Genomic DNA, 27,356 nt, shown 5'->3' with positions numbered 1-27,356 from the left:
GGGAAAAAATAGTGCATTAAGCCAAGTTGAATCTTTTTTATAAGAAAATGAAGTATGGCATGCTGGATGTCAAAGTGCGAAGGACATAATACTTCTCTTCTGGGAGTTTTAGTTCCCAAAAAGCAGTTCATTTTCCCTTTACAGCATTTCCCCCAATTTGGTCTTGCCTTCAATCTTTCTTTATTCCTTTGTTCTTCATGAACTTGTATAAAAGGTTCCTTGACTACCTTTACACCTCTGGAATTTCTCTTTCTCATTCAATTTGACTTTGAATGCCACACCAGTAGATGGCACTGAAAACACAAAACTTTCTTTTCTCCCAAAAGTGTAGTGAGTCAAGATTATATAAAATTATTTCTAAAGCTTTGCTCATTGTGCTATGGAATCTGTATTGAATTTTAACCTAATAGACAGACACTGAGATGTTTCATCTGCTGCAGGAAAAGGGAGACATCAAGTAACAGTAATTTCTCTAGGTGGAACGTCCTAATTATCCTAGAAAACTGTTGCAGTCCAACTATTTTTAGTGACTTTTCCTTTGCTTACAGAGTTATTAAATGAGGAGCATGTCAACTTAGCCCATTTAAAAAATGTATAGGTAATTTGTTTAGTTGTATTGGAAATTATGAAATTTTTTTTTCCACATAGATTTCTTCAGTGAATCTCTTGTTCTGTTTCAGAATGTCACAAAAGAAAGACAGATGAAGTTACTACAGCAGCAAAATGACATCACAGGCCTTTCCCGGCAGGTGAAGCATGTCATGAACTTTACAAACTGGGCAATTGCAAGTGGCAGCAGCACAGCACTGCTGTACAGCAAGCGACTGGTAAGGCACCCAGTGTATTTTTCTTTAAGTTGACTTTACTGAAAATAATACAATTACATTACTGAAAGTAACAGAAGTTAAAATAATCAAATACTCATATAGTTTAAATGTATCATGAATGTAGATTTGGGGCCTCCCTGGTGGCGCAGGGGGTTAAGCACAGCACTGTGAAGCTATCTGAAGCCTCTGCACCATGAGTTTGATCCCCGGCCAGCCAGGAAGCTACCCACATGGCGCAACAGACCTCTCCTGACTTACCCGCTGCTCCCCTCAGAAGTGTATTTCAGTCAGTCTGCCTGTTCTGTTCCCCACTCTGTCTCTGAGGAATCCTCTCACCCCCTGCAACTCTGGCCTGTACTCCAGTTCTTATATGCATAAATAAATACATCTTAAAAAAAAAAAGTGTAGATTTTGAATTTGGCAACTATAACTACCATCACATCAAGATACAGAAAAGGCGATTTCATTATCCACAAAAGTTTCCTTGTTCCCCACTACCCCAGGATGTAGGTAACCATTAGTCTGATTTCTGTTATTTTCTAAAATTTCATATAAATGTAATTTGAAGATAACTAGTATTGTAGTTGATCTATAGATATGTCAGAAATTCAAGCATATGAATTTGGATTAGTTTATTTAGCTTTTAAACACTATTATTGTCTCATGAGACTGATGCTGAGGGGACCACATGAGCTTTATGTCTTTACCTTGTATGTTTTCTCAAGTAATATTCAATCTTAAGACTAATGTGGATTTTTTTCCCTTTAAGATTACTTTTCAGTTGCGCCATATTTTGAAAGCACGGTGTGATCCTGTCCCTGCTGCTAATGGAGCAATACGCTTCCATTGTGATCCCACCTTCTGGGCAAAGAATGTAGTCAATTTAGGTGAGAAACAATTAGTTTTTTTAATATACTATAGCTGTGAATTAAAAGAAAGCATCTCAAGCAGATTTTAAGAACTTAGTATCTTAACTTTATTCTAACATTAACTTTTTGGGATATACTGTGTTCACTGAAAACTCACTTGAGCTATATTCATTACATCTTTAAGAATGTTGAGAGTCCTCTGTATAGTTTTTATATTAATGTATATCATTTCCCCTTTACCCCATCTTTTAAAATTGATACTGAGTATTTGATATTGAAATCTTAGAAAACGGATCTTCATGCTCTGGAAGAATTTCATAGATGCTTAGTAGTTTGTATATTAATTGTACCAGATTATCCACTAGAGGAGGACCTCCAGGATGCTGATGTGTCTGAAAGTCATGTCCTGAGAAATGTTTGAAACATAAGAGTAGCTCTTTTCACATGGAAGAGAAATGGACTTCGTTTTGTTACTCCACAGTGTGGACCTGAGGAATATAGGTAAAAGTTACAGAGAGGTAGACAAACAGCTCAATTAAGAACAAACAAACAAAAAGCATTAAAGGGTCTCCCTGGTGACACAAGGAGTTAAGTCTCAGCACTTTGAAGCTATCTGCAGCCCCTGCAACAGGAGTTCGATCCCTGGCCAGGGAGCTGACCCAGATGTTGAGACAGCAGACCTCTCCTGTCTTGCTGCTCCCCTCAGCAGTGTATTTCCGTAGATCTGCCTGTTCTGCTCCCTACTCTGTCTCCAGTGAATCCTCTTATCCCCCACACCTCTGGCCTATATCCCAGTTCTTGTATGCATATATAAGTAAATCTTTAAAAACAAAAAGCACAAAAAACAAACTTTCCAACAATTGGAAACATCTACAGATTAAGTAAACTCATTTTCAAAGTAGTCAAGTCTTCAACATTGGAAGTTGTTAAAGCAGAGGTATATGGCCTTATGTAAAACAGCAGTCTTTGTGGCTATTCAAATTTGTTGATGGCCTTAGACAGGGCATCAGCAAACTGTTTTTGTGTGATATAGCTATTTGGTTTTTATATTTAAAGGATTGTGAAAAAGAGTATGTGGCAGATCTTATGATGTATGCGTAGCCTAAACTACTTACTATCTGGCCTGTTTACAGGAAAAATTTGCTGCTACCTTAGATTGAATCTTCCTAAAATTTGCTTTCCATTTCTAGAAAGCAATGGGCTCTGTGAGAAGCAAAGAAAATTGTCATTTCTATGGATATATGTGCTTTGAAAACATTCAGCATTTCCAGACAGGACATTGTGTAGCAATGCATACTCTGTCCTGAACATTTTGGCACTTTCAAGGCACATGGAATCAGCATTAGCAATTTTGAGTTTCCTTGAATCTTGTCAGGGGAGAATTGATTTACGCTGTGGATGGGCCTCCTCTAGTACTATCTCTTTCAACTCTTTATTGTCCATACATCTTTGTAAAGAGTAAGTGCAGGTAATACAAATCAAAGTCAAAATAATAATCAAAAGCCAGTTATTTGGTTTTAGACTCTACTAGGTTTCAGGTATTCATCTTTAAACCTAGTTTCCATCCCTGCTGTACTGTTGGATGCTTTGAGTGTTAATTGTTGTCAGAGGAAAAGATAGTGATTAATCCACAAAGCAGATGATTTAGTTGGTTATATGTAAATTATTCTCATTTTTTTAAATCCTTTAGGTAATCTAGTAATAGAGAGTAAACCAGCTCCTGGTTATACTCCTAATGTTGTAGTTGGGCAAGTTCCGCCAGGGACAAACCACATTAGTAAAACCCCTGGACAGATTAACTTAGCACAGCTTCGACTCCAGCACATGCAACAACAAGTGTATGCACAGAAACATCAGCAGTTGCAACAGATGAGGATGCAGCAACCACCTGCACCTGTACCAACAACGACAACGACGACACAGCAACACCCTAGACAAACAGCGCCTCAAATGTTACAACAACAGGTAAGCATTGTTCACTCTTTTGTTGTTATGAATTATGAGGACCGGAGGACTACTCTCTGTCCTGATAGATGAGTTTTCATATCAAGTTACATGCAGGGAGCGAGTTCAAAAAGTTATTTTATGTTTGTTCTAGGAATGACAGGTATGTAGGGAAGGTACAAAAAGGATTATAAGCAAATCCTTAACAAGATAAACAAAATTAACTCACTAGCACTCTTGAAAGTATGCAAGTTTTCATATCTCCATACTAGGACTTCTTTGATTTTAGTATGAGGTGTTGGGCCAAAAAGACAGGTTGTTTTTCTCTAAGATCTGTTAAGTTATTTAGGCATTTGTTCAAATCATTCCTATCCCTGCTGCATTCTTACTATCTCTTACATCATCCAAATCAAAATCATTAATCCCAGATTGAATAAATTAATGTTGTTAGGCTTTAGGCAAATGAATATATTAAGAGAAGAGGTTGGGACTAGAGATGAGGAGAAATGACTTACATTTTCTGCTTTTATATCCTTCTGTCCTGACTGAATTGTTTTTACCTTAATGCTTTATAATTGAAAGATAAGTTTATTAATTATCACATAAATGCTATTTCTACCTTTCATAGCCTCCAAGATTGATCAGTGTGCAAACAATGCAAAGAGGCAACATAAACTGTGGATCTTTTCAAGCCCATCAGATGAGATTGGCTCAGAATGCTGCCCGAATACCAGGAATACCCAGGCACAGCGGCCCTCAGTATTCCATGATGCAGCCTCACCTCCAAAGACAAGTATGCCTAGAGTTACATTTGTAAGAGTCATATAATTTTAAAACTAAAAGACAACATTTTTCTTAATGTGGTGCATGGGGGAGATGGTGTGGCCATTGATACTTTTGAGAATCTCATTATTGTTATTTGTCTTCTTGTCCGAGAAAACACACATATACATAAAATTTTGTATTTAATTTTAAGGTCTTTGACCTCGTTAAACCCATTATATACTATGAGTTGAAGACCCCAGGCCCCTATCCTAGCGCAGCTAATTCATTTTGCAGAAGTGAAAAACAAAAGCTCTTGTTATTTGCCCATAATGACAAGAGATGATGGTAAGAATCAAGTTTCGAACCTAGTTTCCTGAAATTGTTTCTCTGCTTTTTCAATGCTACATTTTGAAATTAAATATTAAAAGTACTTTCAAAATGATTGTTATGCTATATGCACACATTATTTTCTACACATTATTGTCCTTTTTGGGATGTGCCTATGATTACTCTTAAAATGTATATGGAAACATTTTCTAATCTTTGCTTAAATAACAGATTGCAGTTACATATAGGAGGTATGATTATAAAGTGAGACCATTTTTACATAGAATTTCCACTTACAAAATGAAGAAATTCATTTTATAGCTATTAAAGTGATCTTTTTAAAGATTATCAGATTTACTGGTGGGCTTTGTCAGAAACAGGTTCTAAGCCATGCCTGCTGAATTAAGAATTCCCAGGAGAGGAATACTCAGGGATATGTAAATTTCTATAACTCTGATAATCATTTGCTGGAAAAAAGTTGAATAAGCACGGGCCTTAGCAGTGGTCCTTCAGCTTTTTATTTTTATTTATTTTTTAAAAAACATTTATTTATGCATACAAGAGCTGGGGTACAGGCCAGAAGTGCGGAGGGTGAGAGGATTCCCCAGAGACAGAGTGGGGAACAGAAAAGGCAGACTTACTGAAATACACTGCTGAGGGGAACAGCACGCAAAGACAGGAGAGGTCTGCTGCACCATGTGGGTGTAGCTCCCTGGCCAATGATCGAACTCATACTGCAGTGGCTCTGGATAGCTTCATAATGCTGCATCTTAACCCCTTGTGCCATCAGAGAGGCCCTCCTTCAACTTTTTAACCTGAGTGCTTTGGAAAGATTATTTGACCACGTCACAGTTGAAATTGGACATTTTAAAGTTCCATTATAAGTTTGTAAGTGTTTTTTTTTTAAGATTTATTTATGCATATAAGAACTGGGGCACAGACCAGAGGTGTGTGGGGGGTGGTGAGAGGATTCACCAGAGACAGAGTGGGGAACGTAACAGGCAGATTGACCAAAGTACACTGCTGAGGGGAGCAGCGGGCGAGACAGGAGAGGTCTGCTGCACCATGTTTGATCCCTGCCTGGGTTGCATCTTTTTTTTTTTTTTTTAACCTTCTTTTTAGGATTTATTTATTTTTAAGGATTTATTTATTCATTCATTCATTCATTCATTCATTCATTTATTTATTTATTTATTTATTTATTTATACAAGCACTGAGTACAGTCAGAAGCACGGGAGGGTGAGAGAATTCACCAGAGCCAGAGCAGGGAGCAGAGCAGGCAGAAAGACCAAGGTACACTGCCGAGGGGAGCAGTGGGAGGCAGGAGAGGTCTGTGCGCCATGTGGGACCCTCCTCCAGTGGCTGGGAATAGCCGGGGATCGAACCAGCACTGCAGAGGCTGCGGGCAGCTTCACAACCCAGTGCTCAACCGCTGTGCCACCAGGGAGGCCCTAAGTTTAAGTTTTAGTAGTTGCAAAGGACATACTTTCTGACATATTGTAAACATTGGCATAAAATAAAATCTTACATCATTCTTGTAAATGAATCTACTGATTCTGAAATACCATGGTAAGCTATTTTTTTAAAGTCAAAATTTTGTAATCCCATTTGTCCTTGGATTTAGCTTAAATCTCTTCTACGGAATTTTATCTCAGTATGCTTATATTTGATAGATTTATAGTCTTGTAATTTTGTGCTGGAAAATGTCTAATTGAAAATTCTTAATTTTCCAGTGACAATATTATTAAACTTTAAAATGTTTTACTGAATTATTAGTTGTTTTAAAGGTATAGATATATTTACATAGTTTTAAGAATGTTAGAAAATGCGTGAAGAAACATTTCCTTTAAAGGTACTTCATTTATTTGGTGAGATAGTTGGAGCCTATTTTCCCTTTTTATTTATTCATTTACATTTTTAATTAAATATATTTATTTAAATACATACGTATTTTTACATCATTGTTCATTTTTTGTATGTTTCATTTTTCCTTTCACATGTAATCCCCATAAAATCCCTACCACCAAGTCACCCATGAACCATTACCACAGTCTCTTGTGCTTTTTCCCTCCCGTGCTTTGATCCCTTTCCCGCCTCCTCCCCTGCTGTGTATCTGATCTGTGTGCCTGCTAGTTTTGTCTTTATTTTTTCTTTCCTTACCCCTTGTTTAGTTCCCCCACCTAGCTCCTATAAGTGAAACCATCCGACATTTGTTTTTTTTTTTTAATTTTTTTTATAGAGGCATGTTTTATTTTTATTTATTTATTTGTTTGTTTGTTTTGTTTATACATGCACTGGGTACAGTCAGAGGCGCGGGAGGGTGAGAGAATTCACCAGAGCCAGAGCGGGGAGCAGAGTAGGCAGAAGGATCGAAGTACACTGCTGAGGGGAGCAGCGGGCGGCAGGAGAGGTCTGCGCACCATGTGGGACCCTCCTCTGGTGGCCGGGGAGCAGCCGGGGATCGAACCGGCGCCGCAGAGGCTGCGGGCAGCTTTGCAACCCAGCGCTCAACCGCTGCGCCACCGGGGAGGCCCAAAACCATCCGACATTTTTCTTTTTCTTTCTGACTTATTTCACTGAGCATAATTCCATCCAGCTCCATCCATATGCATTTACATCTGTTTGTCTGTTACTGTTAAGAATAAGTCAGAATTGGGCCTCCCCGGTGGCGCAGCGGTTGAGCGCTGGGTTGCGAAGCTAACTGGCCTCTGCAGCGCCAGTTCGATCCCCGGCTGCTCCCCGGCCACTGGAGGAGGGTCCCACATGGCGCGCAGACCTCTCCTGCCGCCCGCTGCTCCCCTCAGCAGTGTACTTCAGTCCTTCTGCCTGCTCTGCTCCCCGCTCTGGCTCTGGTGAATTCTCTCACCCTCCCGCGCTTCTGACTGTACCCAGTGCATGTATAAACAAAACAAACAAACAAACAAATAAATAAATAACATGCCTCTATAAAAAAAAAAAAAAATTTAAAAAAAAAAAAGAATAAGTCAGAATTGATTTTTACTATTAATTTTTAAAATTTTGTTCTCATTTGATGTTCGGGATATTTATTAACAAAAATAAGTAGCAGGGACTTAAAAGGGTCTTCCTCAGTTCTTTGGACTTCTAGGTATAAGCTGAAACTTACAATGAACTAGCAAAATGTTTTCTAAATCTTTTTATCAGTTGATAGCTTCTTCAGGTCTTTCTTCTTTATTGATGATCAAGTATGAACACCTACTCAAAGATATGTTACCCAGGGTTTGGAGCCAGTCACGATCTTAACACCTTGACACCGTGATTTCCAATTGCACATTTGCTTGTCTTTCCAATTTTTTGTCACCTTCATGCTGGAATAAGATTAAAAATGGGCAAAGATGAACAGGGTTTTTTTTGGACAGGCAGATAGGCATTTGAGAAAATAGTAGTAGAAAGGGAGAACACGCCACATTCGTAGGTAAACCAGGTTTCATTTAGAAAAAATACATATGAAGGTTGAAGATAATTCATTTCCTTAAAAGTGTTCACATACCCACAAACCCCCTAGCACATGGAATATAGAGCTCTAAGTACTGCCCGGGAGCAGGTGCATCCTTTGGAAAAGTGCAGAAGCAACAGGATCAGACTAAAAACTGTTCACAGAACATTATTCTTAGACTTTAGTGTCCCTAAAGAAATCATTAAGTGTTAGAAATTGTAAGTTTAAAATATTTCACATTATACTTTATGTGTAGAAGTCTGTTTCTAAAGACTTTCATCTCTGTTCTCTTAAATAATCCTCAGAACAGTCCTTATAATGAGACTGGTCAGATAACAACATCTGCATTTCAAAATTACAGAGACTATGTGATTTGTGTAAAGGTCACACCATATTAGAGTCAGAAATTGATGTCATGTTTCTGTTTATAAATTCATTGTTCTTTTTACTATCCAAATAACATTGCACAGATTGTGTGTAAATTATTATTTTTTTGTTAAGGTATAATTGATATATAAAATTATATTAGTTTCAAACATGCAACATAATCATTCAGTATTTGTATTGAGAAATTATCACCATAATAAATCTAGTTAACATCTGTTCCCTTACATAGTTACAGCAAATTTTTTGTGTGTGATAAGGAGTTTAAAAAAATTCACTCTTAGCAACTTACAAATAGGTGTAGCATAGTATTAATTAGTGTAGTCACCATGCTTTCCATTACTTTTCCAAGACTTATTTTATAACTAAGTTTATATATTAAAGTTAACCAGTTTTTATCTTTAACAAAACAAGAGTTGAAGAGTATAGACAGGACAGTGACTTTCCTGGTCTGATGTTTGAAAATTTAGACATTTCCAGATCATCTGTTTATTTAAATCTTATACTGAAATAAAATCAACAGGCTGGCAGGTCAAAAATTATTGGCACATCTAATTTTCCCTAAATAATGCAAAAATGAACAGAAAATAGGCCAAGTTGTTTGAATTATTATGCTTGTATAATTTTGAGAGAGGGCCTATTTATCAGCTATAGGTCTCAAGCAGCGTGTATGCCTCCTAAACTGAAAATTGTTGTAAAGGTATGGTACATATTAGGATATCCTGGGAAATCAAGTAATAACATTTTCTTTCCTAACAGCATTCAAACCCAGGGCATGCTGGACCCTTTCCTGTTGTGTCAGTGCACAATACCACAGTCAATCCAACCAGCCCAACTACAGCTACTATGGCAAATGCAAATCGAGGTCCTACCAGCCCATCTGTTACAGCAATAGAACTAATCCCCTCAGTTACCAATCCAGAAAACCTTCCATCGCTACCAGATATTCCACCCATTCAGGTTTGTATATAAATTTAATAAGAGATTTAAGACACTGTATTAATTTCTTAATTTAGGTACAACATGTTTTTGAAATTTCCAAAGAGCTGGGTGTAAATATTAGAATTTTTTAAAGTTATGTGTGCTAAAAGTAGCACTCTTTAGGGTTTTAAAGTTAAAGGATGTCATCTGTCCCCCTTCCAACAGCAATCTTCTGTTAGATGAAGAACTCCTGTTTTGAGTTTAGCTCTAGTGAGGAAACCTAGCACCAAAATGTGTTTACATGTCAGTTTTCTTTTAGGTCCAAAAAGAATGGTTAAACAACCCTTGTGCAAATAGGTTGGAGTGAGAAAGGAACAGGTTGGAAGATCTGGATACCAGACAGTGGCAGGGGGTGCAAGGTGGAGGAGCACATACTGACGGAGGAAATAATGGGGAGGGAGAGTAGATAGAATGTGAAGGGCATCTGAGGTCTTTCTCTCCCTTTCTCTCCCTTTCACTGTAGTTTATTATTTTTATGTATTTGTAAGAATTACAATTTACAAAGCACTTTCAGCTTAATGTTTGAAATCATTTCATGATATGTACTGTCCCTGTTTAATGATGAAAATAAAAGAGGTAGTGACTTTCTTCAACACTCAGTAGAGGGAAAGGTTGGAATTCAAAGTTTGTACTCCTGATGATAAGCTGTAGCAGGGAGTTGGTTTGGATTGTGTACCTGGACAGGTATAGTGTTGAAGATCCGTGAGCAACCAGAGAATATATACTAAGCACTACTGTAAGCTAAAGCCCTTGGGCGTTGAGGATAAAAAGATAACAAGACTTTGGTTCCATTTCTTAAACTACCAAAGGGAGGAGGGAGGTTGTGTATGTCAAATATAATGTCGTTTTCTAGAGCTGCTCACCTTGATTCAGTTCTTTCTTAGACCCAATGCTCTACATCGTTGAAATATGGGAATTATGAGAGAAATGGGCCATATTAGACTTTGCCTGCCATCTTGCCCAGAAGAGTTTTGAGATCAGAACAAGAAACTCCATAATATATCCCTTTCCATCTTTTATTTAAAAACAATATTTTAAAAAATGGTATTGGAGCAGAGCCATCTCCTTTACTAACAGACATGTTGTCTGATCTTAAAATATCTTTCACTTTTGAAAATTGAGGTATGATTTATATAACCATGAAATCCAAGTTTTAAGAAAATGCATTTTAGGGTTTTTTTTTTTTCCATATAGTCCTGAGAGCAAGCATAAACACTAATTCCAGAACATTTTCATCACCCCAAAAGAAACTGTATACTCATTTACAGTCAGTCATTTTTTTCTCAACTTCTGGAAACCAATACATTACTTTGTTTCTGTGAATTTGCATATTCTGAACATTTTATATAAATGGAATTGTATAGTAGGTGACCTTTTGTATCTGATTTCTTTCATTTAACATGTTTTACAGGTTCACCCATTTGTAACATGTATCACTACTGAATTCCTTTTTATGACAGAATATTCTATTGTACAGAAGGACTATATTTGTTCAGCTATGCATAAATTGATGGAAATTTTATTTTCCACTTTTGGGTGGTTAGGAATACAAATTTTTTTGTGTGAATGTAAAATTGTATGTTCTCTGTGGTAAAAATAGTTGTGGAATTGCAAGATCATATCATACATACATTTAAGGGCTTTTGGAATTGTCAAACTTTTTATGGTTTTAACTTTTTACATTAAATGTAAATGGCTACATTTACATTAAATGGTTTTAACTTTTTACATTCCTACCAGTGCAGTGTCGGATTTAAGTTTCTCTACATCCTTACCAACACTTCTTACGGTCAGTTACTTTTGAAAGCAGTTATAAGTGATTATCACAAAAAAGCACAACTACAGTAAGAAATAGTTAACTATATGCACCAAAATTAAACCAAATCTATCATCTTTTGAAGAATTACCTATGTTTTCTCCTTCTCCAGTTTCCATCATATAGTAAAAAGGAACCTGGCACACAAGAAGCGGACTGGTAGCATAACTGTGGAGCACAGACAGAAAATAAATATAAGGCAGTTTTGCCTGTTGATCTATCGATACTGATCAGTACACTCATCCAGTATAGAATAGTGGTTCATTTAAATAGAATTCTCTCAGCCTGACTTGCTTTTTAAATTATACTCCATAATTTTCTGTCTCTGGCACAGTGAGAATTCGTGTTTGTAATTTTGACCTTACAGGAGATACATCATGAACCCAAAAACTTTTTTTTTTTTTTTAATATTTTTGCATATAAGAACTGGGGTACAGGCCAGAGGTGCCTGCGGGGGTTGAGAGAATTCACCAGAGACAGAGTGGGAAACAGAACAGGCAGACTAACTGAAATAACACTGCTGAGGGGAGCAGAGGGCAAGTCAGGAGAGGTCTGCTTTGCCATGTGGGCAGCTCCCTGGCCAGGGATGGAACTTACGCTGCGCTGGCTGCAGCCAGCTTCATAGGTTGCATCTTAACCCTTGCACCACCAGGGAGGCCCTGAACCTGAGTACTTTTTAATAAACATTAGGTTCTGTTCAGATTAGATTATAATTAATAGGTATTATAAATACATTATATATTATAAAGGCACCAAAAGGTGACTCATAAAATAAGCACATGCCATTGGAAATATGGTGTTGATAGATTTGTTTGATGCAGGATTGCCACAATCCTTCATTTTTTTTTTTTTTATAGAGGCATGTTTTATTTATTTTTGTTTTTGTTCGTTTGTTTGTTTTTTGTTTATACATGCACTGGGTACAGTCAGAAGTGCGGGAGGGTGAGAGAATTCACCAGAGCCAGAGCAGGGAGCAGAGCAGGCAGAAGGAACGAAGTACACTGCTGAGGGGAGCAGCGGGCGGCAGGAGAGGTCTGCTCGCCATGTGGGACCCTCCTCCGGTGGCCAGGAAGCAGCTGGGGATCGAACCGGCACCGCAGAGGCCGCGGGCAGCTTCGCAACCCAACGCTCAACCGCTGCGCCACCGGGGAGGCCCCTTCATTTTTTTTTTTAATGGCAGTATCTGCAGTGTGTTGTAAGCAAGGTAAAATAAGGTATGCTTGTGAGTGAGGAAAGGGATCAATTCTTGTGTATGGTAAGGGGCAGTATATCTCTGATTAATATGAAAACTTTTTTTTTATTGCCTTTAAGTTAGGTACTGGCATGATCAAATTTCTGCTTAAGTGGTTCTGTCAGCGCTGTGGGTGTTGAAATAAAGGAAGGGAGAATTGGGCAAGGATGCTGATTAGAAAGAATTCTTGCATCAACTTGTGAAAAAGCAGAAGTGTCAGTGTATCACACTATTTTCATAGTAGAACATAAAGTACTTGGTAGATAATTGAGTTTTGTCTTGAGCTGTTATTTTTTTTGATTAATATTATAATTTTATTCACATAAGCTTTACACTGTGTAGATCCTTAGGGAAGCTGACGTTTCATATTGGTTAATCTGTTATTAGTAAATTGTTAGCATAAGCAATTATACTAATGAAATTAATTTTTCTGCTTCAATTAAGGTAAATTTGTCCTTTCTTCATTCTTTCTCTTAGTTGGAAGATGCTGGTTCAAGTAGTTTAGATAATCTACTAAGTAGATACATCTCAGGCAGTCACCTACCCCCACAGCCTACAAGCACCATGAATCCCTCCCCAGGACCCTCCGCCCTCTCTCCAGGATCATCAGGTAAAGCTAACCAAGGTACAGTAAGCCCCGCCTATTAAAGTTGGTAGCTTCTTAGAAACCACAACTCTAAGTAAAATAATGGATAGGAAACCTTTAATGTTGTTTCATTCATAGTTGGCTGGGATTCTTTTTTTCTCATCAATGTTACAACAAAATGATGTTAAATGAAAATCTTACTCAAGGAAGGCCCTGCTGTATCACTTCACTTCTTTAATGCGTTAAGAAAAATTACCTCTTAATATGTATTGGTCATGATTCTCCACAAAGCACAGTCAGTAGAAGATAGGGTATGGGGGAGAGACTTTAACCCTTTTCACTCCGCTGTCCCCTCTCAGGGGACATCGGAATTCTAGCATATCACTTGGATGTCCCCTCTCAGGGGACATGGCAATTTATTAGTGATTACGGGGAATTGAGTTATTTCAACGCAACTTTTTGAGACATGCATGTTTCCCTGAAGTTTTATCTTGAAATGGCACAAGAAATTAAATCAAAGTATCGTAAAATTACTAAGATGAAACAAGAAATGTCAGCGGGTTTTGTGTCGGACGAGAACGTGGGATGCGTGCTCACGACGGTCCGAGCACTTCGCGACGCCACTTGAAAAGAGCGATAAGGGGAGTTTGTAGAAGAAAGGTCGGTTTTCGAACATAGTGCGCCCTGTATAGTGAGATACATAATTACAAATAAACAGGTCTACATCTGGAGGAAAAGATTTTCAAAGCTGAGCTCATTTTGGTTTGAAGCTTCGAGCAGCGCACATAGATCTAACGAGAAAATCAGAAAAGTGATTCTTTTCTTAGTGAATAAATTGTTTGGTGAAAGCTATTTTGGTAAATATCATCTTGTCAGTTAGTAATAACAATTAGAAATTTTCAACCCATGCATTTATTCATATTTTTTATTAGAACAATGGCAAAGCGTCCAACCACGAATGAGTCTCATGACACAAGTAGTAGTGAAGATGAGCTCCAGATAGACCTCTATACAGACATGTCAAACATGCACTAATCAGCCTGCAATGCATATTGGGGAGTGTTACAAAACTTATCATACTGTACAAAATTATAATCAATAAAATATTGGGTTTTTTTGCAAATATACATTCCTCAATGTCACCCAATTCATATAAGTCCAATATCATTATAATACGTTACTTGATTCCAAAATTATACTAAATAATACGAGGGTCTGTAAATGCACGTTTCTGCCGCAGAGTAGCGTCGAGTACCTGGTAGCCAATGTCCAGAATGGTTCGGAGTGCAAAGGGTTAAGAAAGTGGCTCATGTGATTAGTAGGAAGGGCAAGTCTGAAATCTGCATGACAGGCTGGAGACCCAGGGAAGAGTTGACCTTCGTCTTGAGTCTGAAGGCAAAATTCTGTTTTCCTCTTAGACCTCAGTTTTCTCTTTTGGCCTTTTACTCACTGAGACTGCCCACATCGGGGTTAATTTGCTTTTCTCAAAATTTAGTGATTGACAAGTTAAGCACATCTAAGAAATGCCTTCCCAGCAGTGTCTTGGCTGGGTTTTGTTTGGCCAAACAATTGGATACCATGTTCTAGCCAAATCAGCACTTAAATTGACCATCATAGTAACAACTCAGTTTTTTCCTCATTACTTTAATGATTTTCTTCAATTACTGCTGGTAGTTTTTATCTAGTTGAAGTAATAATACATATCTGTAGTATAAATTGTAGAGTTCTAATATATTCCTTCCCAACTCCCTAGCTGTGTATTCACATTCTTTGATGGATTTGTAGATGCAGCTACCTCCCACATGTTATTTTTCATTATGCAGATTGGTCAGTTGAAGAGCTTTTTGGGTTCAACTTTTTTTTTTTTTTTTTTAAATTATTGGCATTTGGCCATATCTTTTTTGGGGGGAGGAGAGGATACTGGCCACCGACTCTGTCGTCAGGAGTCTAGCGGGGAGGTCCTCACTCTGCCTTTCCTGGTTGTCTGACCATGTCCACGCCATTTCCCCTCCCTGAACAGTCGTTGATAACTTTTTCAAAAAATCATCAGACTTTGTTGTTTGAAAATTTTTCCCCTTTTCCTGACCACCATCTCTTTTGTCCTTTTGTCCCTTTGTCTCCCTTCTTCCTCTTGGCCTCAGAGTACTCAGTGTTTATTGATATCCATTAGTTTTTGAAAGTGTTTTATGTTACTGAATTGCCTGCTTTTTCAATGTCCAGTATTTGTTTTTATTTTTCTGATTTACTTTGCTGTACCTAATTCTTTCAAATTCCTTCCATTTTGTCGAAAATGGCTACATGTCATTCTTGTGTGGCCATGTCATACTCCCTGGTGTGTATATATCATACATAGTATATGTGTATACACGATGTGTAAAAGAATGAAAAATTAAAAAAGGAAAGGCAAGTGACTTTTCACCTTGGAATTTTAAAAAAGAAACTTAAATTTACTGTGACCTATTAAAATGTGGCCAATCAAGTCCATGAGCTTAGATCTTCCAAAATCCCAGTTGTTTTGTTGACCATTTAATAATTAATAAGTCAATTTCAGACAGATGGATAGTGCAGGAGTTATCATATATATTTTTCTGAAGTAAGTTGTTATTTCTTATTGAAACTTCTTTCTCATTTCTAGAATAAGGGCAGTTCAAATTTAAATGCAGGTTTTGCATATGATGCCTCATTAATACATTTTTTTATCATTTAGTTTTTGAGGCTTAGTGTATTTACTCCAGGACTACTAAAAAAAGACAGAATAATTAAGGGAATCTAAGTTGGATATTTACCCTGGGTGACTTGGGGTGGGTTGCAAGTAGCTTTCTTTTAATCTGGGTAGTTTCCACTGACTGCGTAGAGTCCCTCTGAAGAGGATGCTGTGCGGCGTGTGGGTGCAGCTGCGAAGACGTGGCTGATGTCTGCTCTCCCTCACCTCAGGCCAGGCCCGACTCCAGCAGCTGCTGAATTGTTAGAGCTTAGGAATTTTGTAACTCGTAGGGAGACTGTGACTGTTAGTATCTGGTTTGATACTCACTCTGTTGAATCATTTTTCAGGTTTATCTAATTCTCACACACCTGTGAGACCTCCTAGTACCTCTAGTACTGGCAGTCGAGGCAGGTGAGTATTAAATAATTTAAATAAGCTATTTTAGTTGTTAAGAAAAATTTCGAACATCTCTTTTTTAAAGTAGAATATTACAATGAACTCTTCCATGTGTTAACACCCAGCTTCAACAGTTATCAGTTTAAAGGTCAGTCTTGTTTTTTCTGTGCTCTAGTACTGGCAGTTGTGTTTAAATGAATAAAATCTTTGTTGTTGTGAAAAAATTCAAATACATATTTTAAAAAGTAGAATATTACACTGAACTCTCCAGTATACTTTTGATTCTTCTATATTCCCTTCCATCTATTCTCTCCTGGTCTGCACTATTCTGAAACAAATCTGACATTGTTGCACTTGTGACTATTTCAGTATATGTCACTTACATATATTTAAAGAAAATTTTAAAAAGTTTTTTAAAGATTTATTTATTTATGCATACAAGAACTGGGGTACAGGCCAGAGGTGCGGGGGTTGAGAGGACTCACCAGAGACAGAGTGGGGAACAGAACAGGCAGATCAACTGAAACACTGCTGAGGGGAGCAGCCGGTGAGACAGGAGAGGTCTGCTGAGCCATGTGGGTAGCTCCCTGGCCAGGGATCGAACTTGCGCTGCAGTGGCTGCGGCATGTTCCATGGGTTGCATCTTAACCCCTTGTGCCACCAGGGAGGCCCAGAAAATTTAAAATTTATAGCTTCAGAACCTGGAAAAAAAAAAAAAACCAACAACTGATTCTTTCATCTCAGTAGAAATAACAGTTAATGTTTAGATTTCTCAGTTTTTGTGTTAGATACAGATAAACTCTGTTCTCATCACCACCAGCATATAGGTTGAGGTCAGAATCTATTTATTTGTTGAGAAATACATTTTTGTGTGGAGTTTCCCCCATTTCTCCTATCTTGTCATTTAAATACATTGCCTATAAGTATTTAGATGAAGAGGTTTGATCAGATTTAAATTTGATTTGGGGAGGGGTGGTATAATACACTTCATCAGTGATGCTGTATCCTTCACCAGAGCACAAAACTGGTTATTTTTCATTGTTTGTGCTAGCGACCATTAACAATTACTGCTTAGCTGTGTATATATTTTACTGGTATTTAGAGATGATATTTTAATTATTACATCATTTCTCTCTATGTAGCCTGTTTTCATAACAGTGAGTTGATTCCCAGCACTATAAAACTGTGACCAAGGAGTTTTTTAATTATTATTACCTTTGTGCATTCATATACTTCAATATTTTATATATTCTAATGCATTAGAGATGTTATTTTTATGGATGCCTAAATTGTTCTGTCTTAGATTTATCAGAGCTTTTTCCAATTGGCTTGATCTTATTGCTAATACCCAGTTATCTTTAAAAACTTCCTTATTTCTTACTATGAAAATATATTTCCTGCCTTGGGCCTGGAATCAGCCATTTCGCTAAAAATTTCGATCGTGTTAGTAGGGAAATGGTGCTTGGGAATAATTTTATGGGCACTAGGGGCACTCAATGCTACTGAGTTGTCCATTGTTTCTTACTTCTTTTTGGTAGACAGTGCTAAGAAATAGTGAATGAGGGAGGCTTGAGAAAGAGCATGGTAAGTTAAAATACAGTAAATGTTGACCAGTTTGTACATTCTGAAAACTGGTTCTGCTAAATACTTACTTGGCTTTTTATTTATTCAGTTTCTTGCCACTAGTTTTGGGCACTAGCTGGAATCTGTTAGCCATTTATCTGTCTTTTTAACCTGTCATTGCATTGATTCAGATATGGGCCTTCTGGGCTATTGACTGTTCATTGTCCACTTCTCAGTCCTCACCCTCTTGGAGGAGACATCCTGAACCGATACTGTTGATGTTGTGTACTAAAGATTGGGGGTAGGGAGAATCTGTTTTATATAGATAATCACTGATATTCTGTACCACTAGTCTGGGAAAATTATACTTTCTAGTCTTCTAAATGACTTAGTGTAAATACCTCAGGCCATGAAATATGCTTTTAGGGGCTTCTGGAAGTTTGATCTGTATTTTTAAAGCTTATTTCATATACCATGCTCTTTTATGTCATTAAGAGGCTTCTTCTATGAAGTTCGTCAATTGCCTGTTATTTTCAGTTTAATGAGCATTACTTTTTATGTAATTGTTTTTATGTACATCATGCAATCAAACATGTGGCCTTTATTTGTTCTTTTTCTTACCAGCTGTGGATCGTCAGGCCGAACCGCCGAGAAGACAAGTCTTAGTTTTAAGTCTGATCAAGTGAAGGTCAAACAAGAACCTGGCACTGAAGATGAAATATGTAGCTTTTCAGGAGCTGTGAAACAAGAAAAGACAGAGGATGGCAGGAGGAGTGCCTGCATGGTAAGCGCCACCTGGGTCTCACAGTGATTTAACACGGTCACTTCACTGACTCCTCTGTTTCTCAGCGTATTAGATACGTCTGAGTGTAATAGTGTCACTATTAAACTCAATTTAATAGTGATTCTGCATAATTTATTTTTGGAATATTTATACCTGTTAATGAAAATTACCTGTTTTTCATTTAACTTTTTCATCTCAGATGAAACTAATCAGAAGAGACTTAACTTAAAATTATATTTCTGTTATTAATCATCTCAGTAGTCACATTGAGCCTCAGGCCACAAAATACCCTTGGCTATTTTCCTGGACCTGTGAGCTCAGAATTACGAGTGCTGACATAAATGAAGTTCAGTGATCAAAGAGCTTTGTGTTAGGAAGATTGCCTTTGACTAATGAATTATTAACCGTATTAGAGTTCCTTGGATTGAACATTTCACAAAATTTATAAGATAGAATAAAAGTATTCTTATTTTGTTTAGGAATTTTGATCTTGGGTTGTTGTTTTTTTTTTTTTCTTTTTTTTTTTTCCCCTTCTTCTTCCCCCCCTGCCCAGTCTTTATGTCTCATTTTCTACATAGTTGGCAAACAAAAATTTCACCTCAAAGTATTATTAGTATATTCAACATGGTACATGTAGATTCAGAGAGCAATAGAAGATTAATTAATCTTGGGTCTGAAACAGTTGTACCTCTTCTAGAGCCTGGTTTAGAAAATATTCTCCAAAAGCTTGGGTACAAAAAGATTTATATTGTCATAATCTTTCTACATTAGAAGAATGATATGGGCAGTAGGATATTTCAGAATGCATCTCAGAAACTGTGCAGCATTTTCTTGTATGAAGAATAACTTTTTATAGGAAAAGTCTAACCTGTGCTCATTTCCTGATCAGAGTACTTAATAGTTTAATTGGTCTCCTTATTATCTGAGTGAACCAATGTAAGACACTATCCCCCTAAAATCATAAGTTAACATGCTTAATAATTTTGGAGAATTCTTTTTAATACTTTGTCACTGTTGGGATTTCCAAACAATTTGAAGTTATGTCAGTATTTGTATACATATTGACATAACTTAAATATATATGTCCACATGTGTGCATGCTCTGCTTACAGTTAGGTTTAAATGATCTTCAAAAATGTGTCCTTTATTTTAGTTGAGCAGCCCTGAGAGTAGTTTGACACCACCTCTCTCAACCAACCTACATCTAGAAAGCGAGTTGGATGCATTGGCAAGCCTGGAAAATCATGTGAAAAGTGAACCTACAGAAATGAGTGAAAGCTGCAAACAGTCAGGACTCAACAACCTTGTTAATGGAAAGTCCCCAATTCGAAGCCTCATGCACAGGTCACCGAGGATTGGAGGAGATGGCAGCAGCAAAGATGATGACCCAAATGAAGATTGGTGTGCTGTTTGCCAAAATGGAGGGGATCTCCTATGCTGTGAAAAATGTCCAAAGGTCTTTCATCTAACCTGTCATGTTCCAACACTTCTTAGCTTTCCAAGGTATCAGTGAAGTAATGAAAATTTTTTGTTCATTTTTATATGATAAAAAGTAACATTCAGGACAGGTGGCCTTCTTAATAAATGCATAGTTACTAAAAACTGGGGCCTATTATTCCTTTGGTATTACCATTTAGAGAAGTTAACTGATGAATGATAAAAATGTTTGAGAACTAAATAGTGCTTTAATAACCAAAAATTTATTTCCTGGCCTTCGGTTTATATTTAATGTAAGCAAATAAGGTAACTCTGAATTATGAAGAGTTGAGGGGACTGGAATTTTGAAGAAAGTTGATTTCCTCTTGAAGATGCCATCAGTCTTTTTTTTTTTTTTTTGGTGGGACCCTCGCCAGCGGCCGGGGAACAAACTGGTGCTGCAGAGGCTGAGGGCAGACTCTCAGCCCATTGCTCAACCACTGCGCCACCAGGGGAGGCCTTGTTACCATCAATCTTAATATAGTCAATAATAAGCATTTTATTTATAGAAGTATTAAGTTTGAGGCAACTCACTAGATCTTACCCAAAACTTAATTTTCTTATGTTTGGAAGCTCTCAGAAGTCATGTAAAAAAACATGTTTTGTTAAAAATGCCTTCAAGTAACTGAATTTTGTGGGGGAATGAAATTTTTTTAGGAATGACTTCTCTTGGCACTAAAATAATTGATAGTGCCTGCCTGAAGCATTGTGTACAGGTTTTTCAGATTTTCTGTCATTTAGTTGGAATATTTTCAGTGGTTAACTTGGGAAGAGACAGTTATTGTGTTCCTTATTTACACAGAAAGAACTGGGTAAATTTAAAGTTTGGGGGGAAATATAAACATTATCTTCAGACTATATTTGACCAAATGGCAACTAAATATGGTTTCAAGATTAAAACATTTACTGCTGGGTACCCAAGGCAAGCTGCTGATACCAGGTGTATTATAGTACAACAGATGTGGAGGGCTGGTTACAAACCTATATAGTCTGATCATAATTCTGTGGTGAACTAAATTAACTTGGGCAATTCACTGATTTTCAGGGATTAGTAACTGTGTCTACAAGTAGTAGAGTGTGGATTAGGATAGCTTCTTTTCCCCCTTCATTTAACATATTATGTTTAACCTTATTTCTGACTGATTTCAGAGACCGTGAAATAGTAGTCATGCTTTCTTTCTTTTAACCTCCTCTCATTCAACCCCAACTCCTAGTTTCTTACTAAGTGAAAGTAGTCCATTGTCCCTTAGGAAAACCATTCAAAATTGAATGGTAAAAATATTCAAAATTCCTGTCAGATTCCCCAGAAGACATTATTTTAGCTAAATACTACCTATTTTGAAAAAGTTTATCTTTTATATTAGAAAAGAGATGGATTTATGTAAGTAGTTCCAGAAGTCTTTTCTGAAGAATTATAGTTGTTGCCTACATCTTAGGAAGAGATGTATAGTCATTTGCCAGTGATATGATAAGGGTTTTCCTTCCTACCTTTCTTTTTCTCTTTTGGAAAAGTTTTGGCATTTGGGCCCTGAAATATTAAAGATTTCCCTTTTTTTTTCCCCCTTTGGGTAGTAACATCTTGCTGAAACATTTATGCTTTGGGAGGAATTAAAAATTGACAGAGATTTGGGCCTGCCTGTTGGCTCAGGGTTTCAAGTGTCACCACTATCAAGCTACTGCCAGCCACTGTGGCTGGAATAGTGTGGGGAATTTTTATCATACAATCCACTTTATGAGATTTGATGAGAATATAACCTCCCGTTCCTAAAAAAAACTGAAAAGAAAACAAACTAGGAGTCTTAACTCTAGGTAACTAGTGCCTCTGGATTGAGTTTCGTGTGAGCTACCTGTTTTCTTCTTTAGTGGGGACTGGATATGCACATTTTGCAGAGATATTGGGAAACCAGAAGTTGAATATGATTGTGATAATTTGCAACATAGTAAGAAGGGGAAAACTGCACAGGGGTTAAGCCCCGTGGACCAAAGGGTAAGTGTCAAATAAGTTCCTTCATTATTATGGAATCTATTTGCCATTGGGGAGGGAGGAGGTTGTAATTTACACGTAACCCGATACATTTTCATTTTTTAATGTCACCAATTGATGGTCTGTTGATGTGTTCTGAAATCTGTCTCTAGTCCTCAGCTCCAAACTCTTAATTCCCACTTCCTCATACTTAACATGTTGCAACTAAAATTTTGATTTCTAATTCAACAAGTAAGCAAATTACATAAGAAGCTAGACTCCTCCCCCCAAATTTCCCTTTATTAAATGGTACTACCATTCATCTGTTTTTCAGGCCAGAAACCTAATAGAAATGAAAGAATCAGGAATGACTAATGCCGTTTTCTTTTCCCACCATTAACCTTATAATAAAGCCATCATAGTTTTTCATCTGCACTGTTAGAATAATCTCTTCATTGGACATCCTGATTCTACTTTTTAACCTCACTATTTTTCTGTCCTTATACATGATCTTAAAAATGTGGACAAGCCTACCTCTTCCTTGCTTAAAATCCTGATTGCTTCCCAGTCTATTAAAAGTAAAATTCAGAAATCATCTCATGTCACTTAGATTCCTGCTGATGTGGCCTATAGTCTGATCTCCAGAGACATCATAATTTTCACATAGTTCTGTGGTCATTAAAGTTATGCTTGACTCTAATCTGATTTATATACTTGCAAAATCCCTCCTCCACTATCTTTGAAGAGAAGGTATGTGTTGAAAGTGTACAAACTTCTGTTAAAAGAAGTTAAAGCAAATAAAAAGATATAAATGTAAAATGCATTTCGATTGACTTCTGAAAGTTCTAGAAGTAAATTGAGAAGACAGTTTTAATTTTGAACTTGAGTGGAATAATACAACATGTCCTTCCTGCCTCAGGAAATTAGAATGACTAGCAACCGTGTTAGTTTATAGATTACCAGGTAGTCAATAAATTTTTGCACAAAATGACTGTGTTGCTTTTATGACTCGTTTTCATTTGTATAAATAGTTAATAGATAAATTGTCTTAGTTTCCAGGTAAAAACAAAAGGTTGCTATCTTTAATAAGTTAGATGAGAAGATCATCTCAAAACTAAATGGAAATATTCTTTTAGTATATATATTTAGTTGGATAGTTCGTAAGTCGTATGCTTATTTTCATTTCATTGTAATTGTATTGATGAAAGTTCTCATTCTCAAGAGTATTTTATTGGGCAAAGAAAAATAACATTTTATGGGTTTTCCTTTCTTTCTGGGGGCCAGAAATGTGAACGTCTTCTGCTTTACCTCTATTGCCATGAATTAAGTATTGAATTCCAGGAGCCAGTCCCTGCATCGGTGAGTTGTCTACCTTGGTTACATCTCTGATGAAGAAATTTAGTACAGTACTTAAAGAGCCTGTGCTCTGACCTCTGATGGCTTTTTAAACCTCCAGCTTCTTTAATAATCTCCTCAGACTCTCCAAGGCGCAAGTTTTCTAATACTATCCCTTACTTCATTAGGTTATTTCAAGGATCGTATGTAGTAATCTGCGTAAATGTTTTAGTTTCCTGTTTGAGAGCATCATAAATACTTCTAATCAGCAATTTTACTAAGATTAAATGAATATGTAACCCACTTGCTTAAGTTGCTTTTTGTTTTTAAAGATTTTGTTGTGTGAATGTGTGATAAAAATTTAATTTCCGTGTTCTCTTTTAAGATAGACATAAGAGAAAACAGGTGCATTAGTAAAATTCTTGAATTAAGAGTCAAAAAAAGCTTCTGCTTTGGGAAATTATAGAATATTCTGTCTCTGTTGTTAAAACAATATGGTGGGAGTATTAGACTAAATTATTTCTAAGATTCCAGTTCTGTTATTCTAGACTCTGTATCTATAGAGGCAAAAGTAATCTCTGCTTACGTGTTAATTTGAATAAAAGTATAAATTTGAATCTTTCAAAGTCCACTTTTATGAACAGTCAAGATTAAGAAATTTGGGGGAAGTTTTGCAAGTAAATACTCTTTGCTTATCTTAAAGGAGCCTTATAAGAAAAAAAGACTAAAGTTCCATAGTAAAAGGAATACTAGTGATGTTTAATGCTACACACCTTTTATTTGCTTGCTTTATTTACCAGATATTGAATTGAGATATTTAATGCCAGTCCTGTTAGAGAATATTAAATAGTCGACTTATTTACAAGATAGACTGAGAGATGAATTTTAAAGCACAGAAGGTGTAGACATAAGGAAGACGTTTGGTACAAATAGTAATCATTGAATATAAGAAAGTGTCTCATTTTCAGGTTTAGGAATTTTATGGTAGAAATTTACTTTCAAATATTTTCTTTTCATGATCTATTTGAATAACTTGCATGTTCAATTATTTTCCAAATACAAATTTGGAAAGATTTTTGGCCACAAATGGGGAGAACTCCTCAGAAGGATCACTAAATGGTTAATAAGTTTTTTGTTACTAAAATCTTTCTGTTATGACCAGAGTTCTTTGTGATGTGAAGTTACATCTTCTAAAAAGATAATATATTCTAATAAAAGCAATACATTTTATAATCAGTTTTTTTCCTTTTGCTAAAAAAAAAAAAAAACCTTAACGAGTCATAAAATTCTAAGACAGATCTGTCATTAACACTAGTACTTGGCTACCCTTATTCCCTTGTTAATTACTTTCTTTACAAATCTATTAAAGATAGAACTTTGAGACTTTCACTAAGTGTGAAGATTACCATATACTCTTAATACGATTTTATTTTTGTGACATGGTTGGCGGAAAAGATTAAAAGTACATTCATTGTACCCAAAACTTGGAAGTAGCTGGTTAAAATTATCAACATACTTTTTTTCCTCAAAATTAATAATGCTTTTTATGTATCTTCAGATTAAACAGTTTGACATTTTTGGAGAATCCTTATTTATCCTTATCTATTTGTTTTTTTAGATACCAAACTACTATAAAATTATAAAGAAACCAATGGATTTATCCACAGTGAAAAAGAAGCTTCAGAAAAAACATTCCCAACACTACCAAATTCCAGATGACTTTGTGGCTGATGTCCGTTTGATCTTCAAGAACTGTGAAAGGTTTAATGAAGTATGTTAGCTTCCAAACTATAGAGTTTTGTGAATTTTTGTTCATTTTGCTGTTTTTGTTTTTGCTGTCTAGAGATTTTTCTAATTTGGTTTAAATGTTTTTTTCTGCTTTAGTTCTATCCAAGTAAAATTTGATTGCATCTACAGCTCCATAGAAGTTTTACTGCATAATTTGAAATGTATGCTTAAATAAAAGTTAAGGATATTCAGTATCCCTTTCTGAATATGTTGAGTTTTAGATAAGCATAGAAAGTAATTAAATATATTTTGTGGATAATGATCATAAATAGCTTACATTTTGGTACAGTGAGGAAAGATCTTGGTACCAGTGTCCTTTGGTTTTGTTATTGACCATATAATTGGAGAACCATTAAGTTCATAGACTAATCTCTGGAGGCTCATCCTGAATAGTCACGTAATGCTGAATTTTCTGATCTTGGCAATATAGCTTTCATTAACTTGGGCTGTGTGTGGTGTTTTTTTGTTTTTTTGTTTTGGAGGCTAAGGATGAGCTGTCCCCTTGAGAAGAAATGTATGATATTTATCTTCCTCAAGGAATTTATTCTTATCATCTTTGGGGAAAGTCAAGTATCGTATTGTTAAGGGAAATTTTGATTTTTATAGAAGAAAATGGAAGTGGAAGAGAATCCATAAAATCTTTAAAAAGATCAAAACTAAAATTTCTATTGCTTATGAAATGTGGGTGCCATCTGGCTATTACTAAAACAGAGAGCATTGAATCATTTAAAATGTAGTTATATTTGCCTCTATAAGCATCTAGGTGACTTCTGTGTATATAAAAAATTTTCTGATAAGATGCAAAGTTTAGATACCTTTATATTACTATGTCATAGAGAATATATTAAAAGCTCACTCACTTGAAGTTACTTTAATACATTTCCAAGGTTTTTGTCTTAATTTTTAATCCAATTAGATGAGCTTTCGTGAACTTTAGCCAATGTTTGCCAGAAAGAAGATCCATTTTATCTGGTTTATTGATAGCTAAGTAATTATGATTAATAAATTGCCATAAAATAGAATTCTAATTAAGTTGTTGTTGAAAGCTTGGCCTTTTTAAAAAGCAACGTTCCTTACATTAAGTGCATATATTCAGAGCAAGTCCTATTCAGAGTAACTTCACTAATTCAGAATTTGAGGCAATGTAGAGCTTTGTAAAGAAAGTGGTTCCGTGTTCTATAGAGTTGTATGTAGCACTTTATCTGGTCATAGCAGTTTGTTTCCCCTAGTGTGGCTGACTATGCGTCGCCAATCCTGTGCAGTCTCATAACTTTAGAAAGGATTATAATTTCCCTTTTTTTTTGACTCTGGTATCCTTTTTAGATGATGAAAGTTGTTCAAGTTTATGCAGAAACACAAGAGATTAATTTGAAGGTAAGCTTTTCAGACCATGCAAACTTGATGAAGGAATATGCATTACCAATCGGTGAATATTCCTATCTTTTGCTTGCAGGCTGATTCAGAAGTAGCTCAGGCAGGGAAAGCAGTTGCATTGTACTTTGAAGATAAACTCACAGAGATCTACTCAGACAGGACCTTCGCACCTTTGCCAGAATTTGAGCAGGAAGAGGATGATGGTGAGGTAACTGAGGACTCTGATGAAGACTTTATACAACCCCGCAGGAAACGCCTAAAGTCAGATGAGAGACCAGTACATATAAAGTAAAATGACATGAACTTAAACCAATTGTTAAAAAAAAAAAAAAAAGAAATAAAAGAAAACTTTTATTTAAGTGTTGCTGGTATCTCCTGCCTACAGTGGGCACCTCCTCAAAAAAGCTGATAGCTTCTACACAGTATTAGATTGAATAATGGACAGAAAACGCCATTCTTGTCAAGAAAAGGGGAGAGAACTCTATTCACAACTTTAAAAGTAAAAACACATGATTCGAAGATTTTTGTTCCTAACGAAGGTGGTTCTTACTGTTAGAATGGGCAGATGTTGATCATGTTAGTGCAGGATGCTGGTTGTACAAGTAAATAACTTGAGTGTCACATCACTTGACATGACTTGTCTTTTTGGACTAGAGGGCATAGTTATTAAAATGTTTTTGGCTCCCCCTCCACACTCACATTGGCATGTTTTCTAGTTAAAATCAAAGTTACTCAGATTCCACTTGGATGTCGATGTAGATGTACATTGACTCCTGGATTATATATAT

General features: G+C 36.4%; 1 protein-coding gene across 1 annotated transcript in view; it reads left to right on the top strand.

Annotated features, from left to right (window-relative positions):
* Positions 1-26,886, top strand: part of TRIM33 (tripartite motif containing 33) — a 91,579-nt gene extending 64,693 nt beyond the window's left edge. Inside the window, 14 exon segments of the mRNA XM_037500600.2 lie at positions 681-827; positions 1,597-1,714; positions 3,387-3,661; positions 4,269-4,433; positions 9,331-9,531; positions 13,077-13,209; positions 16,237-16,300; positions 18,473-18,632; positions 19,786-20,135; positions 21,972-22,095; positions 23,356-23,430; positions 25,025-25,177; positions 26,518-26,568; positions 26,648-26,886. Of these exon segments, the coding sequence (XP_037356497.1) occupies positions 681-827; positions 1,597-1,714; positions 3,387-3,661; positions 4,269-4,433; positions 9,331-9,531; positions 13,077-13,209; positions 16,237-16,300; positions 18,473-18,632; positions 19,786-20,135; positions 21,972-22,095; positions 23,356-23,430; positions 25,025-25,177; positions 26,518-26,568; positions 26,648-26,860 (2,229 nt within the window). The 3' untranslated portion in view covers positions 26,861-26,886.
* Positions 26,887-27,356: the final 470 nt, after the last annotated feature.

The sequence above is a fragment of the Talpa occidentalis genome, unplaced genomic scaffold, assembly GCF_014898055.3.
Source record: "Talpa occidentalis isolate TD23 unplaced genomic scaffold, MPIMG_talOcc4v2.1 talOcc4.9, whole genome shotgun sequence".
Taxonomy (NCBI): Eukaryota; Metazoa; Chordata; class Mammalia; order Eulipotyphla; family Talpidae; genus Talpa; species Talpa occidentalis.
This window is presented reverse-complemented; position numbering and strand designations above follow the sequence as displayed.